This window comes from Gracilinanus agilis, chromosome 2 (genome assembly GCF_016433145.1).
Source record: "Gracilinanus agilis isolate LMUSP501 chromosome 2, AgileGrace, whole genome shotgun sequence".
NCBI lineage: Eukaryota > Metazoa > Chordata > Mammalia > Didelphimorphia > Didelphidae > Gracilinanus > Gracilinanus agilis.
The window spans coordinates 169683648-169710793 of record NC_058131.1 but is presented as its reverse complement, the minus strand read 5'-3'; the positions used below and the strand labels follow the sequence as shown (position 1 = coordinate 169710793).

Here is a 27146-nt window from a genome sequence, read left to right as displayed (position 1 = left end):
TCTCTCTCTCTCTCTCTCTCTCTCTCCCCCCCCCCTTCTCCTTATCATTTCAAATTACTCCCTTATCTTCAATCATGTAGCAGCTACCCAGTTCAGACACTAACCATTTCTTTCTTGGACTATTATGGTGGTCTCCTAATTCCCCTCCCTGCTTCCAGTTTCTCCTATCTCTAATCTATTTTACACCACATAGCTACCATTTTGATATTCCTAAGTTCAGGTCTAAGCATATTCCTCTCTTGCTCCCTAAGCTACAATGGCTCCCTATTGCTTCTAGAAAGAAAAAAGAAAAGAAGAGAAAATACAAACTCCTTTGTCTGGAATTTGAAGCCTTTCACAATCTGGCTTCATATTTTCCAGATTGATAATGTCTTATTCCCATTTCTACCCTCCACACTTCATGTGTCTATCTTGTCCTATTTTCTCTATCTCAAATATGTTTTTCAGGCTTTCTGTCTTTTCCATCTATGCTTTTGCACAGGCTGTCTCTTCTCCTCCCCTCATCATCCCTGGAATTCTGTCCTTCCTCACTTCCACTTTGTAGCATCCAGAGTTGAACATGACTGAAGGCAACTGAATGACAACAACCAATGATGTCAAATCCAGTATTTTGGGTTTTTTTCTGCTCTGTTACATTTTCTGTCTAAAATGTGGTTAACCAGTTCTTATTCATTGATTGTAAGCATGGAAGACCTCACTGGAAAGTAATAGGAGACACATTTTATATAGTGAGGGGTAGTTTGGAGATTGCTTGATGTGATGTGCTCCAGCATAGACACCATCAAGAAGATTACGTTCATTCTCAGGGACCAGAAGCCCAGACAGTCTCAGGGACAAATATAACTTCATCGTTGAGGTGGTGGAGAAGGTGGCGCCATCTGTGGTACACTTGGAGCTCTTCCGCAGGTAATGTGTGAGGGTGTGGAGGTGTGGGGATCTGGGGCGGGGGTAGCTGTGTCTTTTTTAAATATACCAGGGACATATATTAAAATTTCTAGAGTGTAAACAAGGAGTGGAGATTGTTAATGGTATGGGGGAGTAGAAATGAATTCAGCTGTCATTAAGGATCACTAACACTGGAAACTGGCCAGGAGACAAATCCCTTGCTGTGGGAAGTCATGGATGGAATAAAGCTTTCTTTTCCATCCCTTTCTTCACCAAAATAGAGATGCTTTAGGAAACCAGATGTAAGGGAGATTTAACAGAGATTTCCCTGGTTAATTTGATGGGCTCTCCAATCAATGGGATGAGAAAATTCTTTGGGGAAGTGCCCTGTTACATGGAGGATAACCTGAATTGTGTGCATGGAAATGCCTGTAAAGGTTGCCACTAAAATCCTACAGAATCTACAGGAAGCCCTTCCCAATCCCTCTCCACTATAGGGTCTTCTCTCTTTTAATTACTTCCATTTTATTCTTTGTATGGCTTGTTTGTGAGAGCAGCAAGGTGGTACGGTGGAGGGAACACCAAGTCAGGAGTTAGGAGGATTTGAGTTTAAATCTGGCTTCAGACACTAGCTATGTGACCCTGGGCAAGTCACTTCATCCTGTTTGCCTCAGTTTCCTCATCTGTAAAATGAGCTGGAGAAGGAGATGGCAAACCATTCCAGTATCTTTGTCAAGAAAACCTTCATTGGGGACATGAAGAGTTGGACATGACTGAACGAGAGACAAGAGATGGCCTGTTTGTCCATACTTGTTTCATATTGTCTCCTTTGTTAGACTGTGAACTCTGAAAAAAGGGGGCTATACTTTACAAACACTTGTCACAGTGGCTGGCACATAGTAGTTGGGTTTTTTAAAACCCTTATCTTCCATCTTAGAATCAATACTAAATACCTGTTCCAAGGCAAAAAAACCATAAGAGTTAAGCATTGGGATTAAGTGACTTGCTCAGGATCACACAGCTAGGAAATGTTAGAGGCCAAATCTGAACACAGGACCCCCTGGTCTCCAGGCCTGGCTTTCTATCCACCATACATTAGGATTTCAAAAAATATTTACCATAAAAATGTAAAATGCTTATTATAAATGTAGAAGGTAGAGATGTAGCATATGGTTGTGGTGAGAGAGCCAGCCTCAATGCCAGTTAGATCTAGTTTCAAGTCCTGTCTCTGACATATACGGGCTGCATGATCCTGGACAAGTCATTTAACTCTCTAAGATTCTCTGTTGCAGAGAAGGTGCTCATCTGCACTGGGAGAGGGATTTTCTTCCATTAGGAATTTCCATGATCAGGTCCAGGCCTTATTCCCAACAATAGTATTCAAAATCATGAGACACAGAATGGGGGTGAGATGCCGGGTAAAATCCTGTCCAACTCCTCTGCAAAGGGAGATCCTCTCAATAACATCCTGACAGTGGTTGTTGCACGTCCAGTAACAGAAAACCCACTCCCTGGGGCAGCTTGGTCATTCATACCTGGAGACAGGAAGTCCTGGGTTCAAATTTTGTCCCATTCATTTCTTCATTTAACCTTCATTGCCTAGCCCTTGCTGATCTTCTGCCTTGGAACCAATGCTTAGGATTGATTCTAAGATGGAAGGTGGGGGTTTAAAAAGAAAAAGAGAACTCACTGTCTATTCCACCCCCAAGGAAGTTCATTGCATTTGGAGGTAGATCTAATCATGAGGGAGCTTTTCCTCATATTGGGCCCAACTCTGTCTCCCACTGATTGCTCCAAGTTCTGCCCTATGTTTCCAACTAAAACAAATCTAATGACAACCCTTCAGATGTAAAATTATTCTTCTTTGCTAAAACAGTACACAATGTGGCAAATCTTCCCAAAGCAACAGGACATAGTCATGTGATTGGAATATAATTTTAGGTGCCTTCTGGACAGTGCCTGGGAAGAATGAAAACACCTAAAGAATTAAATTAAAAGACTAAAAGAATTAAAAGACACAAGGTACAGGAGGATTTTCCTGAGCCTCTGTGATATTAAGAAAATGTAATGATTTCCTCACAAAAAATCCTGGGAAGATGTAGTTACTTCTGTTTTTAGATAACTGAGGCTCAGAGACACAAAGTCATTTCTTTGCTCTAAGTGGTAGACTTGTGGACTTCTAGTTCTTCTGACTCTCATTCTCTCCAATTTGGCACATTGCTGCACATATCAATAAGAATTCAAGATGGGAAGGATAGCTGGGTGGTTCAGTGGATAGAGAGTCAGGCCTAGAGATGAGAGTTCTGGGTCCAAAGCTGGCCTCAGACACTTTCTAGTTGTGTGACCCTGGGCAAGTCACTTCACCTCAATTACCTAGCCCTTGTTGCTTTTCTGCCTTGGAACAGATACTTAGTATTGATTCTAAGTTAGAAAGTAAGGGTTAAAAAAAAAGAATTGAAAATGAAAATGAAGTCCAGTGGAGCAGGTGAAGAGCTGAAACACCGCCAGCATCGTTATGAACTGAACACGGTCCATCTTTTTGGCTTTCTGTCTGGGGCAGCATTGGGAGAACCCTTCAGTCCTATATCCTAGTAAGATCTCTAAAAAGTATATTCATATCTTGCACATGATCCCTGAGCCAGACGTGTGCTGGAACCAGGTTGAACTGGTTCTAAGAGCTGATTGTTAAATTTTCAACAGGAGAGTTTGTTTTTTTGAAATTGGAATGCTACAAATCAGAGCTTCATGTATTGTTCTGTTTATTGTCTAAACTTAAAGTAATAAAGAAAATGTTAAGGATGCAGATAAAACTAAAAAGTGTGAAAGGAGACCCCCCCCCAACTCCATTTACTAGCATATCCTTGGATTATTCTACCTGCACATAAATAGTGGCTATCCTTTTCCTATAGCACACGAATGGTTGCATCATATCATTTTGTCATCCTTATTTTACAGACAGAAAACTAAGAAAAGGATTTAAAGTAAATTGTAAGGCTTAAAACACACAGTCCTTGAATTTGCAGTCTGGTATTTAACTGCCCTGCCATACTGCTATCTGCTTCCCAGGAGCCTCCCCTTGGGCACATTCCCTGAGGGGGGTGGCCGTAGGTGGCATCCATGAAGAATGGTCTGAATTTGACTGCAGAGCAGATGTTGGCAAGGGGCTGCCCTGGTAGGTGGCTCCATTGTTTGGCAAGCCAGGACGACAAGAGGAGATACATGGGGAGAGATCACTCTGTGGAAGAAGCAATGGGGACCCCTCAACCTACATGTCCATACCCCAGGGCAAGGCAAGGTTGCTTTCTCTGCTTCTTATGCTATTATCTTATTGATTCAGGTCACCTTTAAGCAGTGAGTATACCCATGCATCCAGTGGCTCAGGGTTCATCGTTTCGGAGGATGGGCTTATTGTTACCAATGCTCACGTCCTCACTAACCGGCAGCGGATCAATGTGGAACTCCAGAATGGAGCTAAATATGAAGCAACTGTGAAAGACATTGATCAAAAAACTGACCTTGCTCTCATCAAGATTGAGCCTGTGGTAAGGATGCTCAAGTTCAAAGATAAACCTATTTTTTCAAAGTTTCTACCTTCATGACATGCTTTCTATTGAGCTTCCTTCTTGCTTCTCAATTCTCTTCTCTCTTCAGTCCATTTGTACATCTAATGCAGTGTACTGTTCCCTGCCTAATGATCCCATCCTTCCTTGGCCTTGCTGCTTCTTGGGAGTTTTAAATGTTTGTTTTTAAATCTCCAGTTTATCCTATATATATCTTATTTTTACATCATTTTTTGCATGTTGTATCCCCTCTAAGATGTTGAGCTTCTGAGAGCAAGGATTACTGTTTATCTTTCCTTGTATCCCTTGTGTTTCGCACAGTGCTGAGCACATAGTAGGCACTTAATCCTTTTCGATGTTGTTTGGGTTGTTATGGAAATCATAAAATATAGATGATTTAGACGTTACTGATACTCAAACTAGAAAAGCAGGTGCCAAGGAAGCCTATGGTTATCTTCTTCCAAAAAGATTCAGTGAATAGGGCACTCTTCTTCCATTAACTGTTCCTTGAGGTTTTCTTGGAGAATAGGAATATATTCCTAAACCGAACCAATGATTTTGTGATAAAGGCCCTTGATCAGTAATCCATAGTTTCTCTGCCAAAAGGAGTCAGATTCAAGGATCCATCTTCCCTGAAGAATGGCCTGGAGTCTGCATGGTTGAACAAAGTATACCTCATTCAGTGGGGAACACTGGGCCATTTTGCTATCCTACGGACGTCTTGACCTACTCCATATTCTGGGTGATCTCCTTTACCTTTTGTAGTCTAACACAGATTTGGGGGCAGAAGTGCTTTGTTTCTACCTCTACATAACCTACTTAAGTGCTAGGTGAAGACTTACTAATTAATGTAATTACTGCAGTATAATAACCGTAACTCCTCAGATATGGTCAGTAATATTTTATAAAAAGTGAATGTTGAGGTGCAGCTAGGTAGCTTAGTAGATAAAGCTCCAGGCCTGGAGTTGGGAGGTCCTGGGTTTAAATTTTGCCTCAGACACTTCCATGCTGTGAGACCCTGAGCAAATCACTTAACTCCAATTGCCTAGCCCAGTTGGAAGTTAGGGGAGAACTATTGGATAGCCTTGGGTGGGGGGAGCTTTAGTTTGTAAGCTACTGTGATGTCAGGGCTGCATGCAAAGACAGATATGTATATGACCACTAGCTAATAACAATTTTTTCTCTTGGTTGTATCGTTTCCATTCCTCCCTCACTTTACCCCTGTCCTCTCTGCAGACTGATCTTCCTGTTTTGTTCTTGGGACGATCATCCAACTTGCATGCAGGGGAGTTTGTGGTGGCCCTAGGCAGCCCGTTCTCCCTTCAGAATACAGTGACTGCAGGAATCGTCAGCACCACTCAACGAGGAGGCAAAGAACTGGGCCTAAAGGACTCAGACATAGACTACATCCAGACTGATGCCATCATCAATGTAAGTCAACTCTGATCATGTAAAACTAGAGAGTTTCTATCTTTCTCCTTCTCCCTCTTTGGGGGACTTCTTGATGTCTAGAATGCACCTGGTCCTCAGCATCAGAAATTAAATCCATCCTGAGCATTGTCTCTAAATATATATTTTTTCTTTTTACCAAGCATCTGTCTTGTCTTGAAGTTTCATCGTGGCATGTAAGTGACTTTGGGTTCTTGAAGGTCTTGCCAGGGGATCACAAGTTCTAACAGGTCCTATTAAGGTAGAATGGCTTCGTGTTTACCTGAAATTTGTTGTCATGGATACAGAACTGGCTTTAGATTCAGGGATCCCTGAATTCAAGTCCCACCTCGGGCACATCTTGGCTAAATGACTGTGACAGGTCACTTAATTTCTCAATGCCCCAAACACCACTCCAAAGTTCTTAGTTGGGGCAGGGATTGTCTTGTTTTCATCTTTGTATCCTTAGGACATAATACAGTGCTTGGCTCAAAGTAGCCATTTAATAAATGTTTGATTGACTGATGTATACGCTTGGCCATAAGATGGTACTCAAGGGCACTGGCTGGCCACAAAATGATGAATTTTTCAATCATAGCAACTCATGAAGACCGTCTCTACTGTCTTGTAAAGGAGTTGTGATGGGTGTTGGTGAAGGGCGTACCACACTGATTCATTCAAATCTTTGAAGTATGACAATTGGTAACTGATAGACAAAAGTGTTAGATTCTTTTGTTATTACTTAAAAAGGTGCTGAATTTTAGCACAGCTCTAATTGGGTTGGTATCTGTTATAGAAGAATTCTTCTGGCAACATAACTTATTATCTCCAAAGTCAGATGCAGCTAAAAGCAAAGTCCTGCTTTTTGGAGGAAAATATATATAGTAATTGATTAGAGGGGGTACTTTGGGATTTGTGACTGTCTTTTTCTAATTCTGTCTTGTAGCACGGGAATTCTGGGGGGCCTCTGCTGAATTTGGTAAGTAGTCTATTTTTCTCTCTTGCCCACAATAACTTTTAAATTCCATGATATTGGAGTTTGGACATCAATTAAAATTATTTACTAAATTATATGTAATAATCATTTTCAACAAGTTTTCTAAAATTATAAGATTCAAATTATTTCTCACCCTCCCTCCCCACCCCACTCCGAAAGATGGTAAACAGTTTGATCTAGGTCAATGATGGTGAACCTTTTAGAGAGTGAGTGCCTGAGCTTCAACCCTCACACTGTATTTGAGCCCCCTGCCTTATCCCAGACAGGGGAGGGAGGAAGCACTCCCATAGGGCTACTGGGTAGAAGGGCTGGTGATGTGAGAAATGTCCTCAGGCACATGTGGAGAAAGGGAAGGGAGCAGCCCCCTCCAGCACACGTGCCATAGCTTCACCAACACAGATCTAAGTTATATATGTATGAACATGGGCATCAATGTTTAGATCTGTGAAGAGATGTTTGTTCCTTTCTTTGAGCTGTAAGAAACTATAAAAAAAAAAAATCTGATACCTATGACCTCATTAGAAAGAGCTGCCAGCCTTCAGTTTCTCTTCAGATTTTAAATTTTCCTCTCCTTTTCCTTTTCTCTTTCTTTTCTTTATTCTTTCCATTCAGAATGTTGGTAAAAATAGAGAAATGGTCAATGTTTGCTTTTTTTTTTTTTTTACTGAACAAAAATTAAAATGCTTATATGCAACTTACACTTATAGTTAGTCAACAAGCATTTTGACCCATTCATTATTTTATTAAATTTCTAAATTTTATTTTTTTCTAATTACATGTAAAAATAAATTTTAACATCCCTTTTTTAAACTTTTGAGTTCTAAATTCATTCCCTTTCTCCCTTCCATCCCCCTCCTTGAAAAAGCAAGTAATTTGATATAGATATGCAGTCATGAAAAACATTTCCATATTAGCCACGTTGCTTCCCAAGTAGACTTTCCAAATCCACCCCCAAGAAAAAGTTAAAAAATAATATGCTTTGATCTGCATTCATACTCCATCAGTTCTTTCTTTGGAGGTGAATAGCATTTTTTTCAGAAGTCCTTCAGAATTTTCTTTGATCATTGTATTGCTGAGAATAGCGAAATCATTTACAGTTAATCATCATCCAATATTGATGTTACCATCAATAAGTATTTACTATAGACAAAATACTGGGCTACACTCTGGGGATATAAAGAAAGACAAAACCCATCTTTGCTCTTAAGGAGCTGAATAGTTTTGGATCATTGATAACTTTAAGAACATAGCTTTAGCATATTGTGTTAAACTTGCCTCTACTGCAATGTCTTCATTGTGTGTTGTAGCATAGAGAAAGTTTTAGTCTTAACTAGAGGAACAATTCACTGCTGTGCCTCCTCATTCTTTCTTTTAAACTTTTTATAAGATCTCTAGGTGAAATTTTGAGTATCTGATTTCTAACATATGAAAGACAAATAAAGCAATGAAATAAATAATTTAACTGATCCATTGCACATAGTTGATATATAGAGGTACTCTGGGCCTCAGATCTTATTTTTTTTCCTTGGAGGAGAGGGAATGGGGGAAGTCCCTCTTTAAATGCTGAAGACTAAACAGTAAACAAAATACTCAAATTAACCAACAAAGCAAATGGACAGGAATTGTCTCCTGGTTTGTTTATATCACCCATGGCCAACCATGATCGTTTCTCTAAACGAGGGGTTCATAACTTGGAGTCTAATGAAAAATTTTAGGAGAGGCAATAAATTTCAATGAAAAAAATTAATTCTGCATTTTCACTACCCTCTAACTGAAATGCAACAATTCCTTCAATTATTTAAAAAGATTATTGTGTGATCCAGAACAATTCTGACTTATGAAAAAGAATACTATCCACCGCCAGAGAAAAAATTGTTGGAGTAAGAATGCAGATGGAAGCATATGATTTATCACTTGTTTATTTGGGTATATGTTTTAGGGTTTTGGTTATAATTTATAAGATTAACTTAAACAAACGAATAATGTGGAAATATGTTTTGTGTGATAATACATGCATAACCCAGGTTGATTTACTTTCTAGTTCTGGGAGGGGAGGAGGGAAGAAGAGAGGGAGACAATTTGGATCACATACCTTTGTAAAAATCATGTGGAAATTTATTTTTAAAATTGAAGAACTCCCATTATTGTGAAAAAAGGTTTCACCAGACTGTCAAAGAGGTCCATAACACACAAAAGGTCTTTAAAGAATTCCTGCTCTTTATAGTCAGTTCACCAGATATTGAAAGGCAGGATGACATGATGGAAAGAGCATTGGATTTAGAGTTTTTAAGAAAAAATTGTATTGAAGCCTTGGCTTTATCATTAACTAGATGCAAAGATATAAAGATCTATCATCTCTCTGAATCTGTTTTCTTTCCTGTAAGATGGGAATAGTGATATCTGCATTCTCCTTTAGAGAAGTTTTATAAGGGTAGTATTTGGCAAAACTCTGAGCACCGTAGAAATGGTCACAATTGTGACATTTTCCCCTTCTGCTTTTATTTCCAGTCAATATTAAAGATTTCCTAGGCACTAGCCCATCACTTGCCTTCTAAAACTGAAGTTTTATTTCACTTCTGAAACCAATTGAATTTCATGAGGAAAAGAATAGCTCACTGACATGAAATACAAAATTCAGAATTTCTCCATTCTTTTGGCAACTGACTCATTGCTCTTGTACACCTGATAATTTTTTCATGATTGTATGTAGCTGTAGCTACCCTGCTACCTTATGTATCTTTCCCCCACTGTACCTGTTTAAAGAATATAAAGTTCCATGATGCCCTCTGACCATTGGGTAATTGGCTCCTTGCTCTTTTGGCTTGATATTGCTCATTTGCACATAATTCAATGACTGGTCTATCTCCTCTCTTGCTAGGATGGTGAAGTTATTGGTATAAACACCCTAAAGGTGACAGCAGGAATTTCCTTTGCTATTCCTTCTGATCGTATTAGACAATTCTTGGCAGAATTTTATCAGCGACAGTTAAAAGGTAAGGAAGATGAGGATTTTTAACATTTCTACTCCCAGTTTTTAAACATTCTCTGCAAAAGCTTATGTGTATTCTACCAAAAACTGGGTTACTGAAGATTCACCCCTTTAATGGTGGCCAGAATGTCTAAACTAAATAATAACCTAAGCATAAACTTTGTGCATGGGAGTTCTTGACGCTTCTACAGAAATATGATTCCTTAGGAAGTAATGACTGAAGTAACCCCTCGGTAGCTGACATTTGGGAAAAGCAGATTGTCGCATGAAAACATCTGTAGTTTATGATCTGTCCAGGGAAGGCTTCTGTTGGGTATCATCAACTCATTAGATTTTTTATTTCCAGGAAAGGTTCTTTCTCAGAAGAAATATTTAGGCCTCCGGATGTTGCCTCTTTCTATGAGGTAAGCATATAAATTTGTGCATGTGCCGAGATTGTAAGCTAACTGCCTGATTATGATGGAAAGCCTAGAGAGGAAGGCAAAAAGAACTGGATTCTAGTTAATTTCCTAACCTTTAACATTTTGGCTTATCTTGGGAAATATGACAACAAATAGTGCCCATCCTACTTTTCAATGGTATCTTTTCTAATTTCCATCTCTTTCAGCTTTCCTTGGATTTTGGAGGGGAATGAAAATTGTTGATTTTTTTTCAAATAGCAAGCATTTTTAATTAGTCTGTTTCTACTGCTGTTCTTCCTTCCCACTCTTGCCCTTCAACCCAGCAAACTATGAATAAAAAAAAAAAATCCCCTCCCCAAACCCAAATTCCTCAACATATCCTAGCAAAAGAAATGTTTAGATTAGCCCTAGCTAAAGATGTATGCCTCCCTCTGCCTATCAAATTCATCTTGTAGTTATTTTTCTGTAGAAGAGTAGCATTCTATATCCTCATTCTTTTGGACTTGGTATTTATCAGTTTTTTATCAGAGTTCCTGCAGTAGCCATTTCATGAGTTCTACTGCTACTTCTAGGGCTCTGAATAGGCCTAAGGTTATGGTTATACCTAGTGCTATTTTAATGGATCTGTGATCTCAGGGGTGTGAGTATGCCATCCATTCATACAACCCATTTCTGTTTTCTTTCCTTTCATAACTTTTCGAGAGGGGAATCTCCTCTCAGCTCTTTTAATGTTTCATGGAGACTCACATTTATTTTAGCCATTATTGCTTGTTCTATGATTACCCACCTTTATCTTCAGTCATACATGTTTGCTGACTTATATATGTAGCTCATAAAAGACTTAGCCCTGGAGAGATTTCAAACATGGTGGAATTCAGCAACCATTAAGCAGAGTAAAGTACTTTTTCACATCCTAGAGACCAAATGAGTTGTAATGAAACACATATAGGTTCCACAGCATTCATTCATCATTTTAAATTTTAAAATTATGGAAACCTGCCCTTGTTTCTTAGCCTTCTCCAGGAAATGAAGAATCAGGATCCAGATTTCCCTGAAGTGAGTTCTGGGGTCTTCGTATATGAAGTGATTCAAGGAACTCCTGCTGCAAGGTAAAAGACAAAATGAGGTTGTCTTCTATTTTTTTGAAAGTCATATGGTAAAAATTTAGGTACTTGGGCAGGATCTCAATTTGAGTACTAGTATTTTTGTCTTCTTAGTATTGTCTTGTATTATATCCTCTTTGAGGCACAGGCTTTTGTGAAATAAATTAGGAGAAACAAAAGTACAAGAATGTTTTGCTAAATTACTAGACCTCCTTCTCAAAGTTTTGAGAAGAGAAGCAGCAACTCCACTTTTTAGGCTTCTCATTTTGCAGACACTATTTTGTGTAGGCTCTTACTAAAGGCCTTTAATGTTAAGGTGGCATAGTATAGTTGATAGAATACTGGACTTAGGAATCAGGAAGACCTAAGTTACAAATCTGCCTTATTTACCAGCTGTGTGACCCTGGACAAGTCACTTTATCTTTTCTTCAGTTTCTTCATCTATAAAATGAGGGGGTTGGACTTAATGGTTTCTTAGGTCTCTTCCACTTCTAAATCTATAATCCTATATTTTAAAAAGCAAGGTATTTCTATAGAATTTTGGTGACAATCTTAAGAGGTTGCAGTCAGAAGTCTCTTTTGGCTTATTTGAGAAAACAAGCATGGTCCCCAAAGAGGAGATTTCCTGTATTGTGTTGTTCTTGCTTTGGAAACTTTGCTACCACTGTTCATGGTGAGATGCTTGTTTTCTTATAAATACAGTAGTTATGATTCTATGGACTTCTCGAGCCCTTCCTTCCTTATTGCATCTGTTCTTCAACAAGACTTTTCACAAACTGCTTAAAATGCACCTGCTACTATTAAATTCCATACAGAATATGGAAGTCTTGACAAGTACACCATCTTACTGTTCAATTAGGCTTAACAAGTAATATAAAATTGGGTTCAGTATAGGTTTTTATAATAGTTTACAGCTGTCCTTTACTTCTAATTTCCAATCTAAGGCTTACTACTTGAGTTATTAAAAAGCAAGGCTCCTTCTGTCTGGTTCCTAGGTCTTCACCTTGGTCCAACTAAAAACTGTCCTTCCTAGGGATGATCTCACTTAGATATTGAACCAAAAATTATCCCATGTCTCTTGCATTGCTAAACACAGAACCCCATGATCAGCACTCCTAAATTGACTTACTTCTAAAAGTTCATTCAGGCTTGAGCTTTTTTATTCTTAAACCTCTTATCTCTAAAATTTCTTCATCCTTTCTAAATCTATTATTTTTAAAAAATCTCCTAAAAATACTTCATAACTCCATTCTCCACTACTCCTGGGGCTTCTAGTCTCTTATCCATGGGTATCTAATCCCCACAAGAAATCACAAGCTGGCATATATCGCCTGAGATAATGACATCTCAGACACAAACATTAGTACAGCTACAACTCTATTAACATTTTTCTACTGAGGTGTTGCACATTTGAACCTCTTCTATATTAAGAATAGCAGATTCTACATATTGATGATCTGGTTTCCCAAATGAATTAGATTTATAATCCATAATTTTGCAGACCAAAGTTTCACTTCAGAAGGGAGGCTGGAGACAGAACCCTACACTTTTAGAGTTATTTGAAACATAGGCTTATAGTTCACCTTATTACATTTCCTAGTTCTAAGAACTAGAACTCTTTTTTGAAAAGAGAAAAGAACCAGAGGACTGTCTTGTAGGTCAAACAGATGATATATTTTGGGAAAAAAACACCTCTATCCTGACTATACTTTTCATTTTTGTTCGGGGGTGGGGGGGGAAGCAGTAAGATTTCTATTTCCTAACAACAGCTTGATGGGGAAACTCAGGGGTGAGAGAAAATCCAGGAAAAGTTTGCCATGTGTGTACTTACCTATAGAAATAGGATATTGGAAAGTTAATGAGTGCCTAGAACTGGAGATTAATTTTTTCCAATAGAATTCATACTCCAAAATTAATAAAACAGAACTACTTCCAAGTTTCCTTGCAGAAGTTTCATTTGAGAAACAGGGTTATAGTCTAAATTTAGATATATGATTCTTGTCTAGTAAAAACGAAAGCTTTTTCTCTAGTTCTCTACTTTCATATTTTTTCCCCCAGCTCTGGGATGCGAAACCATGATGTGATTACCAGCATAAATGGACAACCTGTCACTTCCATCACAGATGTCATTGAAGCTGTGAAAGAGAGTGACTCCATTTCCTTAGTAGTTCGTCGAAGAAATGAGGATGTGGTCCTGACGATCATCCCTGAAATAATTAATTAAACAGAGCTCCCATTTAGAGACAAATTTATCTAGCAAAACTGGACTTAAGCTACTTGGTTTATATTGAAGATGGTCCAAAGATCTGGGGGTCTTTTTTCTTAAAAATGATTTCTTTTGATCATTCCATCTAGAGTTCTATTTAGGTATACATTTATTTTCTAATAATAATTCATATCCCTATCAGGCTTTAAGGTTTACAAAATACTTCTCTCATAATCACCCTGTGAAGTTATAAGAGATAGGGATAAGGACTGGATCTGTGGTTTCATTAGTATAGGAAACTTTCAGGTGAAGAATACTTTATCAATGTAGGTCTGTACCTTCTCTGCAATTTAAAGGGAATAAAAGTACTTTTATTTCCATTTTACCAATGAGGAAACAGGCACATAAAAATTAAGAAATTACAAAATCTCTTGGTTGGAAATGACCTTGGTAGTCATCTCATAAGTGCCTGAGAATGTCCTCTCCCCCATCCTCAACAATTGGTTATCCAGTCTCTGCTTGAAGACCTCCAATGATGGGGAAATGATTATCTCTTGAGGCAGTCAATTTTAGGGAATTCTCATTGTCACACAACCAGTATTAGAAGATGCCAAAAGACACATTATCTGTTAATGGAGCACATTTTGAATCTAGATTACTTAGGGAATTTAAAAAGAAATTAAACCAAATGTGACAGGGAAGTTTTATATTTTGTTCTTAAAAGAAGTCTAAGCCAGAGATCCCTGACCTTTTTGTGAGAAGCCATTTTTCATTTTTCCAAAGCTTGGAAATCCCTGAAGTGGGATGGCTGTGTATAAATAGTAAAGGCCCTAATTGGTGGGAGAGGGACCCACTTTTAGGCAAACTTGTTTGATCCATGAGCATCCAAAAAAACCAGAAAAGAATGGGGCATATTGGTGGCAATTTAGTTATATCAGGCAAGCTTCTCTGATACAGGGGCCTCTCCTTTAATATAATCATCATCATTACCTTTGGTGCTCACCATCACATTTTGTTGCTTAATTCATAGGCTCAGAAGATTTAGATTTGGAAAGAACATTGCACTAGTTCGTTGCCCTCATTTTACAGATGAGGAAATTGAGAGATCTACAGAAGGAAATGACTTGCCTGAGGTTGCACAGACAGGAAACAGCAGAGCCAGATTCAAACCTATGTTCTTTTTTCCCTAAATTTCTAGGTGGTTGTAAAGTTAAAATATGATCGACGTAGAGGGTTTTGTAAACCTTAAAATGCTATGTAAATGCTAGAAATTATTACTATTAAACATAGGAAAGGTAAAAAGTTTTAACCTTTAAATTCAATTGTAATTCAAAACACAATGACAACATTATTAAGAGGAAAGGATTGCCTCCAGTTTTTTGGGAATAAGAAAACTGGTGGCTTTAGTCTAGAGGAATACTTTTAGGGACTATTGTTTACATTGATAGGATTATCTATGAAAGGGGGTAGGAGTAAAAAACTCAAACCAAAACATTAAACTAGAAGAACATAGGATTGTGGAGTGGGAAAAGATCTTCGAGACTGAATTCAAATCCCTCATTTCTCAGATGAGGAAATCTGATTTGTGGTGCCCAAAGTCACACAGTTGGGGTTGGAACATATGTCTCCTCCAGGGGTATGCTTGGTAAATGTTTAACAAGGAGCTCAAGGGAGGGGAAATGTATGCATGACACACTTTTAAGTTTGTTTGCCATTATTTATACTTTCTCCATGGTTTTCTTAATTTTAGATAATCAACAAAACAATGAATCAAGCCCTGATTTGTAGTTTTTGCCAATCTCAAAAGTTTAAATGCTCACACTGAAAATTTAAGTTGGCTTGTCCAAAGAGGTTCAAATTGGCTTCCTTTTCCTTATATCCAATTCACCACTTTTTCTACTGTGTCATCATACTATGACTTCCAAGGTTCTTTCTGGTTTTAAAATTCCACAATTCTGAACTGGGTCTCCTCTTTCTCCTCAATATTCAAAATGCGATGTAAGCCTCTTGAGGGTAAGAATTGGTTTGTTTTTATATCTGTGTTTGTTTTGTTTGTAGGCCAAACATATTGCCTGAACAGTTTAGGTGCTTAATAAATGCTTGTTGGATGAATGAAAATTCTTAGGACAGCAACCCGTTTTTCATTTCTAGCAAATGAAGACTTTCAACCTGTAACTTTCCCATCCATAAATTTTAATTTCAGTTATTTATGTGAAAGCCCTTATATGAGCAGTGACTCTTCTATTCATTATTAGGTCCAGAATTTTAGGGGAGAAAATCTCTGCCAAGAGAAATGTCTGATCTCAGATACATCACTCAGACATCTCTTTAAAAACAAAATTTTAATGAAAACATCTGTACACAGTAGGTGATACCCCTGAGGCCCAATGCTGACACTCTGAGGGCTCTGAACAGCTGTTCAGCATTTTGAAAGCTTGGTTCTTACAACATAACTAGAGGCTTCATTTTCCTTGTTCAAATGACAATATACCTGTACAGTTTCTCTGTTTGGCCAAATGTTTTATGGAACATCAGAATTAAGTTAAAGTTTCAGTATTCATTAAAAGTTACTTTGGTTTCCACCTTTTGCTGAAGTCAGATTTTCAATGGTTGGTTTCATCTTAGGTACTTCTAGGGCAGGAGCATGATAGGCCAGGCACATCCTAAAAATGCTCACTTCTTTCATGATGTTTCAATATATGTTCCAAAAGACTGAAGGCATAGTACTGTTGAGGGAAGGCATGCAAAAAGGTATAGAAATCCTCTTGCTGCATATGTCTGAACAAGCATACTTATACCTTCTTTTCTGCTGATAAAAAGTTGATTTTTCAGAATATTGTTTATATCTAGAGTCCAAACACTGCCCCAGCAGATTCTCTTCTAAAAAGGGTAAAATAACAATTTAGTCTGAGATGGTGGAAGAAATTGCTATTTGTAGAGACAAGGCCAAGAGAGAAAGGTCATTCACTTTCCAAGGCCATACCAACTCTCAATAAGTCTAGTTCTCTTCAGTAAACAGTACACCAGTTGCTGCCATCACTAGGCATCAGCCTTCCAGTAATAAGCAAAATAAGATCCACAAACCACCAGATCCCAAGTCCTCCAAGGGTCAGCAATTTCCCTACTGCTGTACCCGTATGTCCCAGACAGAAGCGATCAACTCCAAAACATCCCAGGAAGAAAGAGTAGAGCAAAGTGGTTATGAAGTAGTGTCCAGTATACCTAGAAAAAAGAAAGGTTCTTTACTAGATGAAAGTTAAAATGCTTACAGCCTAAATTAAATAATAGAAAGGTAGTATTATAATATAATAATAATTAACTGTGGTTCCCTCTGGTGGAGGCCAGAAAAATTATCTCTAAGTTCTAAGATGCACTACCCATTATGGTATTATGAAATATTAATTTAAATGGTTACTTGGCTTCTGTCAAATTGAAATGCATAGGTAATTATGGATGTGGGGCTTTCTATAATTCAGGGCTCTTTTTGGTCATACATTAGTCTAATTCCTCTATGGCCTCTGAATTATAGTTTTTTCAGGTTATTCTGATAATAACTGCTAGAACATGTTCATTTATAGGATCTTCTTTCTATAATATGATGTGATGCCACTAGCTGCCTAGTTTTATTATGACTGCTCACAGATTAAATAAATTTATTTATTATCTTCGTTAGCCTGCAGAATGAGTTTATACTGAGACCTCAAGACCATGTTTTTCTGTTAAATTATAAAATAAAATGAGCTTCAGTGGAGAGGACCTTGCTTCTTTATAAGGTTCCCTCTATACTATAGGGTCTATATGAATAGGATTTATGACTATAAACTTCTATAGTTTGACAGGGTCTTAGAAGTCACCTAGTATACACCCCTTATTTTACATCAGAGGAAAGTCAGGCTCAGAGAGGAAGAATGGCTAATCCTAGCTGCCCAGTTCATAGATTTCGAGGAAAAAGAGTCTTCAGAAATCATCTAGTTCAGCCTCCTCATTTGTAAACTGAAGCAGTGACATCCCTCAAGGTCCCAGGGAGCAAGAAGAAACACCTAAGCCTCTAACTTCAAATTTCATGCTCTCTTTACTTACATAGTGACAGAGCTGGGACTCTCCAATCCCTAGAGATCTTTTCTCACTCCACTATATTGTTCCAGGTTGAGTTGTGTACCAAAAATAGCTACATTTAACCATCAAAACTTTTTAATAGAAGTCATGTTAAGCAATGACAAACTAAAAACAAAGAGAACTCAAACTAATCACCTTTCAAGGTAACACTCACTTTATACATGGTTTATTCTCTCGTAAGAAGCTTCTAGAGCCGGCACATTCAATTCCATTCAGGGCGTAGCATTGCACTGAAGTATGTTCCACATCATTGTAGGCTTGGCCACCAAACTATGAAACCAAAAATAACTTATCAAACTTTTAAAATATTAATTTACTATACTGGGAAGCAAGATGCTAACTCAATCCTCAATTTCTGGCAGGTCTATCCTATATGTCCCATATTTTTTATTGTTTTCAATGAATTAGCTTCAATGAATTTGAAAAATGAATGTTTTCAAAGTTGCTCAAAAAATTATGTATTAACTTCTTCAGTAATACACAGAAAGTAGAAGAAACTATATAGGTAACTGTTGTTTATTTAATGTAATGGCAAATATGATTAACAGTAAATAGTTATAGAAAAATTAATGGACTAAGGAGTTTTTATGAATTTTCCATTTTAAAACAATGTATTTACAATATCCATATTTTACACAAAGATATATGAAATCATGGAAAAATGGAGCTGAAAGGATTTCAAGGGATCATCTGATTCAAGGCCTTTTGTCTTTAAGTACATGAATTTATGTCTGTTGAACCGTCAATTTTCTATCAGTTCTAGGAATCAAATTCAAGAAATATTCATAAAAGTACCTAATATATAGATGGTAATGTGATAGATGCTATGAATACAAAGACAGAACCAAAAGTTTCTCCTCTCCAGCAACTTGAAGTCTATTGGAAGGGTTCAACGTGTACACAAATTAACAGAGTTGATTTGAAGAGAGAGTGCAAATGATTTACTAGTGTTTCCAAGGAAAATAAATAGTGCATTAAGTAAGGTTAACAATCTAAAAGTCTTACTCCTTATCCTTCTTGAATTCTCTGCAATAGCGGACACTGCTGACTACCCCTTTTCTCTTGAAGACTTTCCCTCCTCCAAGTTATCCTGACCCTGTTTTTTCTCCTCTCTGGCTGCTTAAAGATACCTTTTTAATCTAACCTTTCAAGTTAGATTAATCTAAGCACTTTTCAATTACTATCTGATTTGATTCTTACAACAACCCTGGGAGGTAAGTACAGTTATTATCTCTGTTTTAGAGTTGAGGAAACAGAGGAAAACAAGTTTAAGTGAGTTGCTAAGGACCTCATAGCCAGTAGGTGTCTTAGCTTGCATTTGAACTCTGGCCTTCCTGACTCCAGGCCCAGTTTTCTAGCCACTGTGTCATCTAGCTACCTAATATATGGAAAAATATGTTTGAGGAATATAAAATGAGAGAAGTCAGAGATCTGTAGATCTTTGTGGATCTGTAGAAGCCTATTTCTACTAGAACATGAACGTTTTCTTCAAGAAAACTGTTGTACTGGATGTGGCAAGCACATAATATATAGAAAAAAATAGATTTTATTTTTATATACAGGAAAATACTTTTATTGATAAAGGAGTTATTTGTTAATCAATTCTTTGTATAGAGTGAGATCATTAACTTGTGAAAGCTAAGATTACAATGAGAAAAAAATTAAAATGAATAATGAGAAAAAGACATGATGTACAATTAGAACTAAATCCCAAACTACTAAAAATGGAAAATGGACAACTGAAATGCCATTGAAATTAATTATAATAACTTTATACCAAATTTTAACTACTGTAAATTAACTGCCACAACAAGGAGGCCAAAAGATTCTCCTCAAAACAACCTTAGTCAGAAAACATCTGATTTATTTGTCAAAGAGAGAAATGGCTATCAAAGGTAAAACATGGCTAGAATGAAAACTTATTTGTAAAAAATCTAAAGAAGGGTGATGGATGGTTATGAACAGTATTGTTTCTAAATGAGAGAAGCAGTGGAGGGTGAAATCAGTTTAAAGGAAGCTTAGCAAGATCTCCAACTTGTCTTAGTTCCAAGGTCATTTCAAGATGAAAATGGAAGAGATCTATAAACATAAGAAAATATACAAGGAGGTGAAATAAAAATAAATAAATAAAAACATCTGCAAAAAATAATTATAACAAACTATTTCTTCCATGGAGACCAAGGGAATCACTACACTTAGACCCTAACATCACAGTACAGTATGCTCTTAAAGAAGACGTAAAAATTGTACCAAAGAGAACAAAGATGGGAAAAACATGGTGGATTGCATCAACTATAAAAAGAGGTAATCCATGCTGGAGACAACACAGCTGTGAGGGTCCAAATACAAGACATCAGAAGAAGTTATGAAAGTCATGGGGAAAACCAAAACCAAAAAACAAATCCAGATTTTATTAATTTCAATTAAGGTAACAGGAGAATGACATCAATAACTACTTCTTTATATCTCCACTATCATATTGATATAAAAATCTTTATGAGTTATCTATACATCAATCAGTAGCATTTTTATGAAGCAACACAACTAACCAAATAAGAAAAAAATATAATATCCAACTGTATTCTTTATTGATTAGAAAAAGGCATTTGCTTTCATAATTTTATATTATTTTTTATATGTATACTATATATACATATTATAGATATATTTTATAACAAGGTGCCTCCCATATACATATCAAATTCATTCAAGATTCAGTGGAAGATATAACAATAGAAATAATTTTATTCAACAATCCCCTGGCAATAAAGACCAGGCAAGGCACAAAAAGCAGATGTATCTTTGTCAAAATGTTCACCCTAATTATAGGGAAGATTCAAGAAACAGCCCAGCCAAAGAGGAATTCCCTATGGATACTGAGGCATTTCTGATACTCCTCTTTGTCATTTACAATGTGCTGACTACATCAAGCCCAAAGAACACTGAAGAGCCACCTATAGTCATTCAAAGTAGTCTATCCATCTATCCCTACAGGAGAGATAATTGGGAAGAAGAATGTCTTTTGCCCATATTTTCAACATGTAACTAGGTGAGCAACTTAACATTATGCATATCTATGATGCTATATGAAAGGCACTGTGGTGAGATAGAGCACTGTGCTTGGGAATCAGGAAAATTTTGGTTCAAATCCAATCCTAGATACTTTTTATAGCTGGAGGTCCTGGGAAATTTACTTAACTTCTTTAGACCTCAGTTTCTTCATCTGTAAAATGAGGGGTTGAATTTGATTAGCTCTAAATCTGTGAACTTATATCTTACTTGAGATAGATGGTCAATGATTTGGGCCAAGAGAAGTGGAAAGTTAGCAGGAATTCTTTTGGGAAACTGCAAGATTACCCTGAAAGCTAAGGCCCTTCTTTTTAAAACAAAAAGATATCAATATATAGGGCAGTGAGACATGGAATAAATACAAATGCCCTTGAGAACCAGATCCAGAGATGGGAGATGAACCTGGGTTCAAATCTGGTCTTAAGACATTTCTTAGCTGTATGACTATGGGCAAGTCACAACCCCCATTGCCTAGGCCTTATCACTTTTCTGCCTTGGAATCAATACATAATATTGATTCAAACATGGAAGTTAAGGGTTTTATTTTAAAAAAATACAAATGCCTTCATATAATTAAAAACTGTCACAGGGGACAGTGAAATCAAGATATACAGGAGAAAATGCTGGAGGGAAATACACAGTTGGTAATCTTAACTGTGAATAGGAAAGGGCTAAATTCATCCACAAAACAGAAGCAGATAGTAGAATGTATTAGATATTAGAATCCAACAATATGCTATTTAAAAGAGGCATACTTGAAACAGAAAGATACACACAGTTTGAAAATAAAGAGTCTGGGAGCATACTCTATTATGCTTCAGCTAAAGTAAAAAAGGCAAGAATAGCAACCATGATCTTAAACAAAGCAAAAGCAAAAACAGACCTAATTAAAAGAGATAATAAGGGAAACTACATTTTGCTAAAAGGTCCCAAAGACAGTGAAGTAATTTAAAGAAATTTTACAGCAAATTTCTTTAAGAAAAGCCTTATTTTCTTAAAACCTGGGAACACTTATATGAATTGATACAAAGTGATATTAGCCAGAAATAGGAGATTACTGTATACACTAACAGTAATACTGTAATGATGATGAATTGTGAAAGACTTAGCTACTCTGATCAATACAATGATCCAAGACAATTCTGAAAGACTTATAATGACAAATGCAAATGCTCTCTACCTCCAAGGAAAGAACTGATGAATTCTGAGTGAAAACTGTTATGAGCAGCAAGGAGGGGCTCAGGAGATGCTAGTGATGGATGCTTAAATAGGGAGAGAAGGTGCCTAACCACAGCTAGATTTGAGTATAGATTTGTTCCCACACAAGCTGGGTTAAGCCTCCTTTAAAAGCTCAAGATTCTTTGTTAAACCACAAAGCCTTAGAAACCAATCCAGCCAGGCAGTAGGTAGGGGTTTCCAGGAAGTAGAATGTGAGTTCCTGAAACCTTAGGTTGAAATAAAGGATCACAATGGCTTGGAAAAGACTATAGCCAGTTAGAGATGTTATCCTGATCTGACCGCTTGAAACTAGTTACTGTTACTAAGGTAAGTAGTTGGTTTCAAAGATTATTTAGGCTTTAGGATCAAACAGGGTTTATTTGTAATCAAACTGAGGGAGAAGGAAAGGTGAGTGAAGGGTACCCTAAATTATCTTGCCTAATTATTTGAAACTAAAATAAATCTTGAAACACATATTATTCCCTAAGGTGCAGAGTATGGGAAGACCTTGAGGGACACTTCCCAGCTCTGTTGCTGTTTGTAGCTGATCCCAGAGGCTGTTGTTTTCTTGAAAGTAGCTGTTTAATCTTGCTTGATTTAAAGGTTGTTGGCTACGCCAATAAGATATTGATTTGACTAGCAATGAAAGTTGTCCCTACCTGCCTGCCTAATCCAAATCTCCCAAACCACCCAGGGGCCCAGTTTGCCACTACCTCCTCCCTCACCCTTGAGATGAGAGAAAGAAGTGAAGACCCCAGGGGTTTGTGGGCCCCAATTTATACCATATCCTTAACTGTCACTCTGGCACATGCCCTGGGTGCTTTGCCAGGTTCTGTGTTCCAAAGTGGCAAACTGCTAACTTGTGCCTACAGAAAATGGCTGCCCATTTCTGCATATCACAAAACTGAGGTGTAATTTTCTCTCTCAAAAGAAAAAAGTATCACATAGAGGTCAATTGAGATGTGTACTGTGAGTGTGAAGAGTGTAAATTACAAGTAATGAGGAATTCTGAAGAAGAGTAAAAGACAATATTAAGGAATTATGAAATATGCCAGAAAGAGGGAAGATAGATGGATAGAGTGCTTCATTGCTACCTTCTCAATGACAGGAGAAAGTAAGGAAGGCTCCTAGCCCCTCTGATGGGCAAACTAGGGCCAGAGGGCCAGATTGGGGGGGGGGGGTGGCCCTGAGATGCTCTATCCGGTCCTGTGACATTATTCCTAATCTGACGAATACAATGAGTAGGATACAATATAATGAAACTTCTAAAGAGTTGCCTTAGAAACAGACTGACAGATGAGCATTTCCTTTCCTTTGGCCCCCTCTTTAAAAAATTTGCTCATCATTGTCCTAGCCTTTGGGTACCCCTCTCCTAGATGGAACTTATGGGGTGACCTGGAAAAGAGCCACATGGGATGAACTGATAGGGTAAACTTTGAACAGTATTGCTGGAAGAAACTCTCAAATAGAACAGATTCATTTGAATTTTTAGAAAAAAATTATATAACTACTCAAGAGTTAATCATAGTACAAGTTCAAAAATAGTGCTTGAGGGGAAAAAGTATAATTGATTAGATCATGCATCCTATATTTGAAGGTTGCAAGTATTTTTCAAAAGCTAACTCATTATGTTGAATGGCTTTTCTTCTATTGCCTAGTTTGTTGTCTCACCTGGAGAGTAATATAGCATAGTTTTCATAGAAGATATATTCTGGATAATGGCTGATGGTGGGAATAAAAAAAAAAAATCCAAAAGCTTCTGTTGATTTCAAGAAACCAAAAGCAGAGTCAAGACAAAAGGAAGGTTGGTTTCAACATGTAGGCAGTTTTGAGCACTTTTAAGGGAGGTTAAATGTCTTGCTTAATTTTACCTATTGCACTTGGACCAGAGAATGTATTCTATAGTAATATTTACTATAATGAAATTCCATTACAACAAAAAAATTGGATATTCCTTTGATGTCTATTGTAATGGGATTTAAACTTCAATTTTTCTTTTAAAAATAAAAGATGTGAATGGTATTTACCACAAAACAAGTGTCAGGCCTTTTGTATGATAAATATTAAGGATAATCTATGAGGAATAGTTTATTAAAAACTCACCTTGACACATCCATAACCCAGTTCCTGGGAGGCAGTTGAATTTCCAACATGATCCACAGGGTCATCACACTTTATAAATTCATCAGGCCTATAAACCACCAGTAAAATGAATGTTGTTAATGGATCTTTGTATATAACTATTTATCTGTACATTTCTTCATCCCAAAACAGACAATGGAAATATTCTCATTTTCCTCTAATCACAAATGTCTATCAGTTACACTGATCAAAGGGGAAGTAAATATGTTCCTTTTAAAATGTTCTGTTATAATTTGGAGATAGTGGGCAGGGTTGCAGAGATAGTACAAATTAGGAATTTCAGGAAAGCTATTTGGAATTTTACTTTTGTTTACTAAAAAGCTCTGGAACAAACTGACCTATGGAACCCTAAAACTGAAAGGAACCTCAAAGTACATTGCATCATAGATCTAGAGCTAGAATGAACTTCTCATTTTCCAAAAGAGGAAACGAGGTCCAAGGAGTTTTATGTGATTAGCCCAAGTTCATACAGATAGAATTGTCAGAAGCCAGGTGTGGACCCAAGTCTACAACAATCTCTGCTAAAAGAACTCAAGGAACCCAATGACTTTAGAAGTCACTAAGTCCACTTTTGGATGGCTCCAATTATAATTTGCAATACACTAAATTATTAGATTACAATTATTAAATTATAACTTACAACTTATAGTCCAAGTTCTGCTTGAGCTGAACAAATGTAATCCCTCTTTGACATGACAACCTTTTGAATGTTTATAGCAACCATATCCTTAAATTCCTTTTTACCAGACTACACATTCTCAGGTCCTTCAACCAGTCTTAAAGTGGTGAGGTTTTAAGGCCTCCACCAATCCTGACTGTTTTCTTCTGTGTATGTTCCAGTTAGTCAATTTTTCTAGGCAACTAAGTGGAATAGCAGATAGAGCACATTGGGTTTAGGAGTCAGGAAGATCTAGGTTCAAATCTGTTTTACTAGCTGTCTGACCCTTTAATCTCATTTAACCATACTTGTCTCAGCTTCCTTAACTGTAAAATAAGGATAATAATAGCAATCAATTCCCAGAGTTGTTGAAAGGATTAAATGATAGATAGAATTTTAAAGTTCTCAGCATACCTTAAAGTGCTATGTAAATGTTATTTATTATATGTGGTTTCCGGAACTGGAAAGGATAGTTAAGATGTGGACCGATCAGGGAAAGGCATTCTGTTTCTCTTATTACAACTTTAGACAAAATCAACTTGTGGGTGTTAACTGACATAGGGAGCTTGGAGTTCTCAAAGCCCTGGGGGATTTCAGGTACACAGTTACTCGGTAGCCATATATTCTCCATGCTTCATGTTTTTGCACAATTGATTTTTTTGACTTTGAGTAAACCCTAGAACATTTATCTCTATTAAATTGCTTCTTTTAGAGCCTTAACTAGTATTAACTTAGATTCTATTCCTGAAGCCATCAAAGTTTTAGTTTTAAAATTATTCCCAGTTTTTTCTTACCCCATCAGAACATATTTCGCTAGATGTAATATTTCAATGGGCGTGGATTGGATGGCAATTCCTTCCTATTTTATTGGACATCTTCATGTGTTGCTGTGGCTCCAAAATTCATCTCATCTGGTGGTCAACCTTCTAGTGATAGACTTTTCTTAAGTCAGCTAGATTGGCTCTCAGACAGAACCACTCAGTTCCTTCTTTTGCAGGTACTCAAAACCTTTCAAATTTGAACCTTTCAAGAACCCAGGGTGACCAGAATTCTGTGTCATAAGAACGTATAAGGGTCAAAGGAAGGAATAACTAGAGGTTTTTAGGTTTTTTTAAAGGAGTTATTATTAAAAAAGATACAGAATCTGAGGTCCTACTTTATGATCCCTATGAGTAAGTACTTCTTTGGTATCTTTTTAAAAAGAAAAAAAAAAACCCTTACCTTCCATTTTAGAATCAATACTACATATTGGTTCCAAGGTAGAAGACCAGTAAGGACTAGGCAATGATGGTTAAGTGACTTGCTCAGGGTCACAATGCTAGAAAGTTGTCTGAGGTCATATCTGAACCCAGGACCTCCTGTTTCGAGGTCTGGCTCTCAATCCACTGCCCCCTAGATATCTTCATATAGCTGCACACAGTGATGAACAACTAGTAGGAAGCTGACTCGATAAAACCTTAAGGAATTAAATTATTCGATTTTTCACAAAGTAAATCAGGCGCCTTTCCCCTCACACCCCTCAACCTTCCCCAGGGCCAGCCCCAAAGCCAAGTTTTCACCTGCTCCGGAAGACCTGGAGAGTGCATCAACCTCCTTAATTCAAAGTGTACCAATTCTCCCTAGTGCAAGGAACCCCACTACCAACAGCCTCATCCTTCACCTGCCCTTGCTTGAGGCAAGAAAGCAGGTGGGGTCTTTCGGGTCACCCTCCTCCCCGGTAGCAGCGAGAGAACAAGACAGGGTTTTATGCATCCCTTTCCGGCTCGCGCTCGCTCCCCCGCCTCCCGGAGCCTGGGCCGCTTACAGAAAGGCGCACAGGATGACCGGGGAGCGGGGATCGGTGTAGACCAGCATCTGCGACTCGAGGCCCTCGAGGTGGGTCGTGCTCGCGGATCCGGGGGCCATGGCTTCGGGTTCGGCTGTGGTGTTGTACGACAGGCTCCGCGACACACAGTGCAGCAGCAACAAGTTTCCAAGCAGCAACGCCGCTTGGCCGCAGAGCAGCACGTAGCTCACCGGGAAACCCCCGAACACCATCCTCCCTGGGCCTGATAGCCTTTAACCGGCCTGGATTGGAAATCCAGGTCCCGGCACAGCTGAATCTGGAACTCTCAATGTAGGCCGCCTCGCCGCAGCTGGTAGGCGCCGTACGACCCCGCCCTTCGCCCCGAGCCGGCCAATGGACTATCTCATTTGGAGCCCTCCCCCCTTCGTGGCGTATTGGAGGCGGAGTCTCGTGGTGGGTATTCCCTCATTGGCCCTCGCAGAGTCTCACGTGAAAAGGAAGAGCGGAGAAAGGAGGGAAGGGAAAATGTTTGGAGTATGGGGCGTGGCTCGCTATTCTCATCTAGGTCCCTGTTGGGAATTGGGTCCT

At 37.9% G+C, this 27146-nt stretch overlaps 2 protein-coding genes across 2 annotated transcripts in view; one reads left to right on the top strand and one right to left on the bottom strand.

Moving 5' to 3' along the window:
- HTRA4 (HtrA serine peptidase 4) overlaps nucleotides 1-13587 on the top strand; it is a 15023-nt gene extending 1436 nt beyond the window's left edge. Inside the window, exons 2-9 of the mRNA XM_044659539.1 lie at nucleotides 807-906; nucleotides 4223-4427; nucleotides 5682-5876; nucleotides 6820-6852; nucleotides 9749-9863; nucleotides 10206-10263; nucleotides 11274-11369; nucleotides 13422-13587. Of these exons, the coding sequence (XP_044515474.1) occupies nucleotides 807-906; nucleotides 4223-4427; nucleotides 5682-5876; nucleotides 6820-6852; nucleotides 9749-9863; nucleotides 10206-10263; nucleotides 11274-11369; nucleotides 13422-13587 (968 nt within the window). The remainder of the gene's footprint in view (nucleotides 1-806; nucleotides 907-4222; nucleotides 4428-5681; nucleotides 5877-6819; nucleotides 6853-9748; nucleotides 9864-10205; nucleotides 10264-11273; nucleotides 11370-13421) is intronic.
- Nucleotides 13588-15892: 2305 nt separating this feature from the next.
- On the bottom strand, nucleotides 15893-26858 carry TM2D2 (TM2 domain containing 2). Its single transcript, XM_044663553.1, has 4 exons — nucleotides 26577-26858; nucleotides 24076-24163; nucleotides 17840-17955; nucleotides 15893-16791 (listed from the first exon to the last, which is right to left on the bottom strand). The coding sequence occupies exons 1-4, from the start codon at nucleotides 26807-26809 to the stop codon at nucleotides 16578-16580; spliced, it is 651 nt and encodes a 216-aa protein (XP_044519488.1). The 5' UTR covers nucleotides 26810-26858; the 3' UTR covers nucleotides 15893-16577.
- Nucleotides 26859-27146: the final 288 nt, after the last annotated feature.

Bases quoted from the DNA above. Each gene is read 5' to 3' on its own strand.
- TM2D2 (XM_044663553.1), bottom strand. From the start codon at position 26,809: ATGGTGTTCGGGGGTTTCCCGGTGAGCTACGTGCTGCTCTGCGGCCAA. The intron at 17,956-24,075 runs GTGAGTTTTTAA...TTGGTTTCATAG, and splicing joins TGGGTTATGGATGTGTCAAG to TTTGGTGGCCAAGCCTACAA. The intron at 16,792-17,839 runs GTGAGTGTTACC...TCTTTTTTCTAG, and splicing joins GAGAATAAACCATGTATAAA to GTATACTGGACACTACTTCA.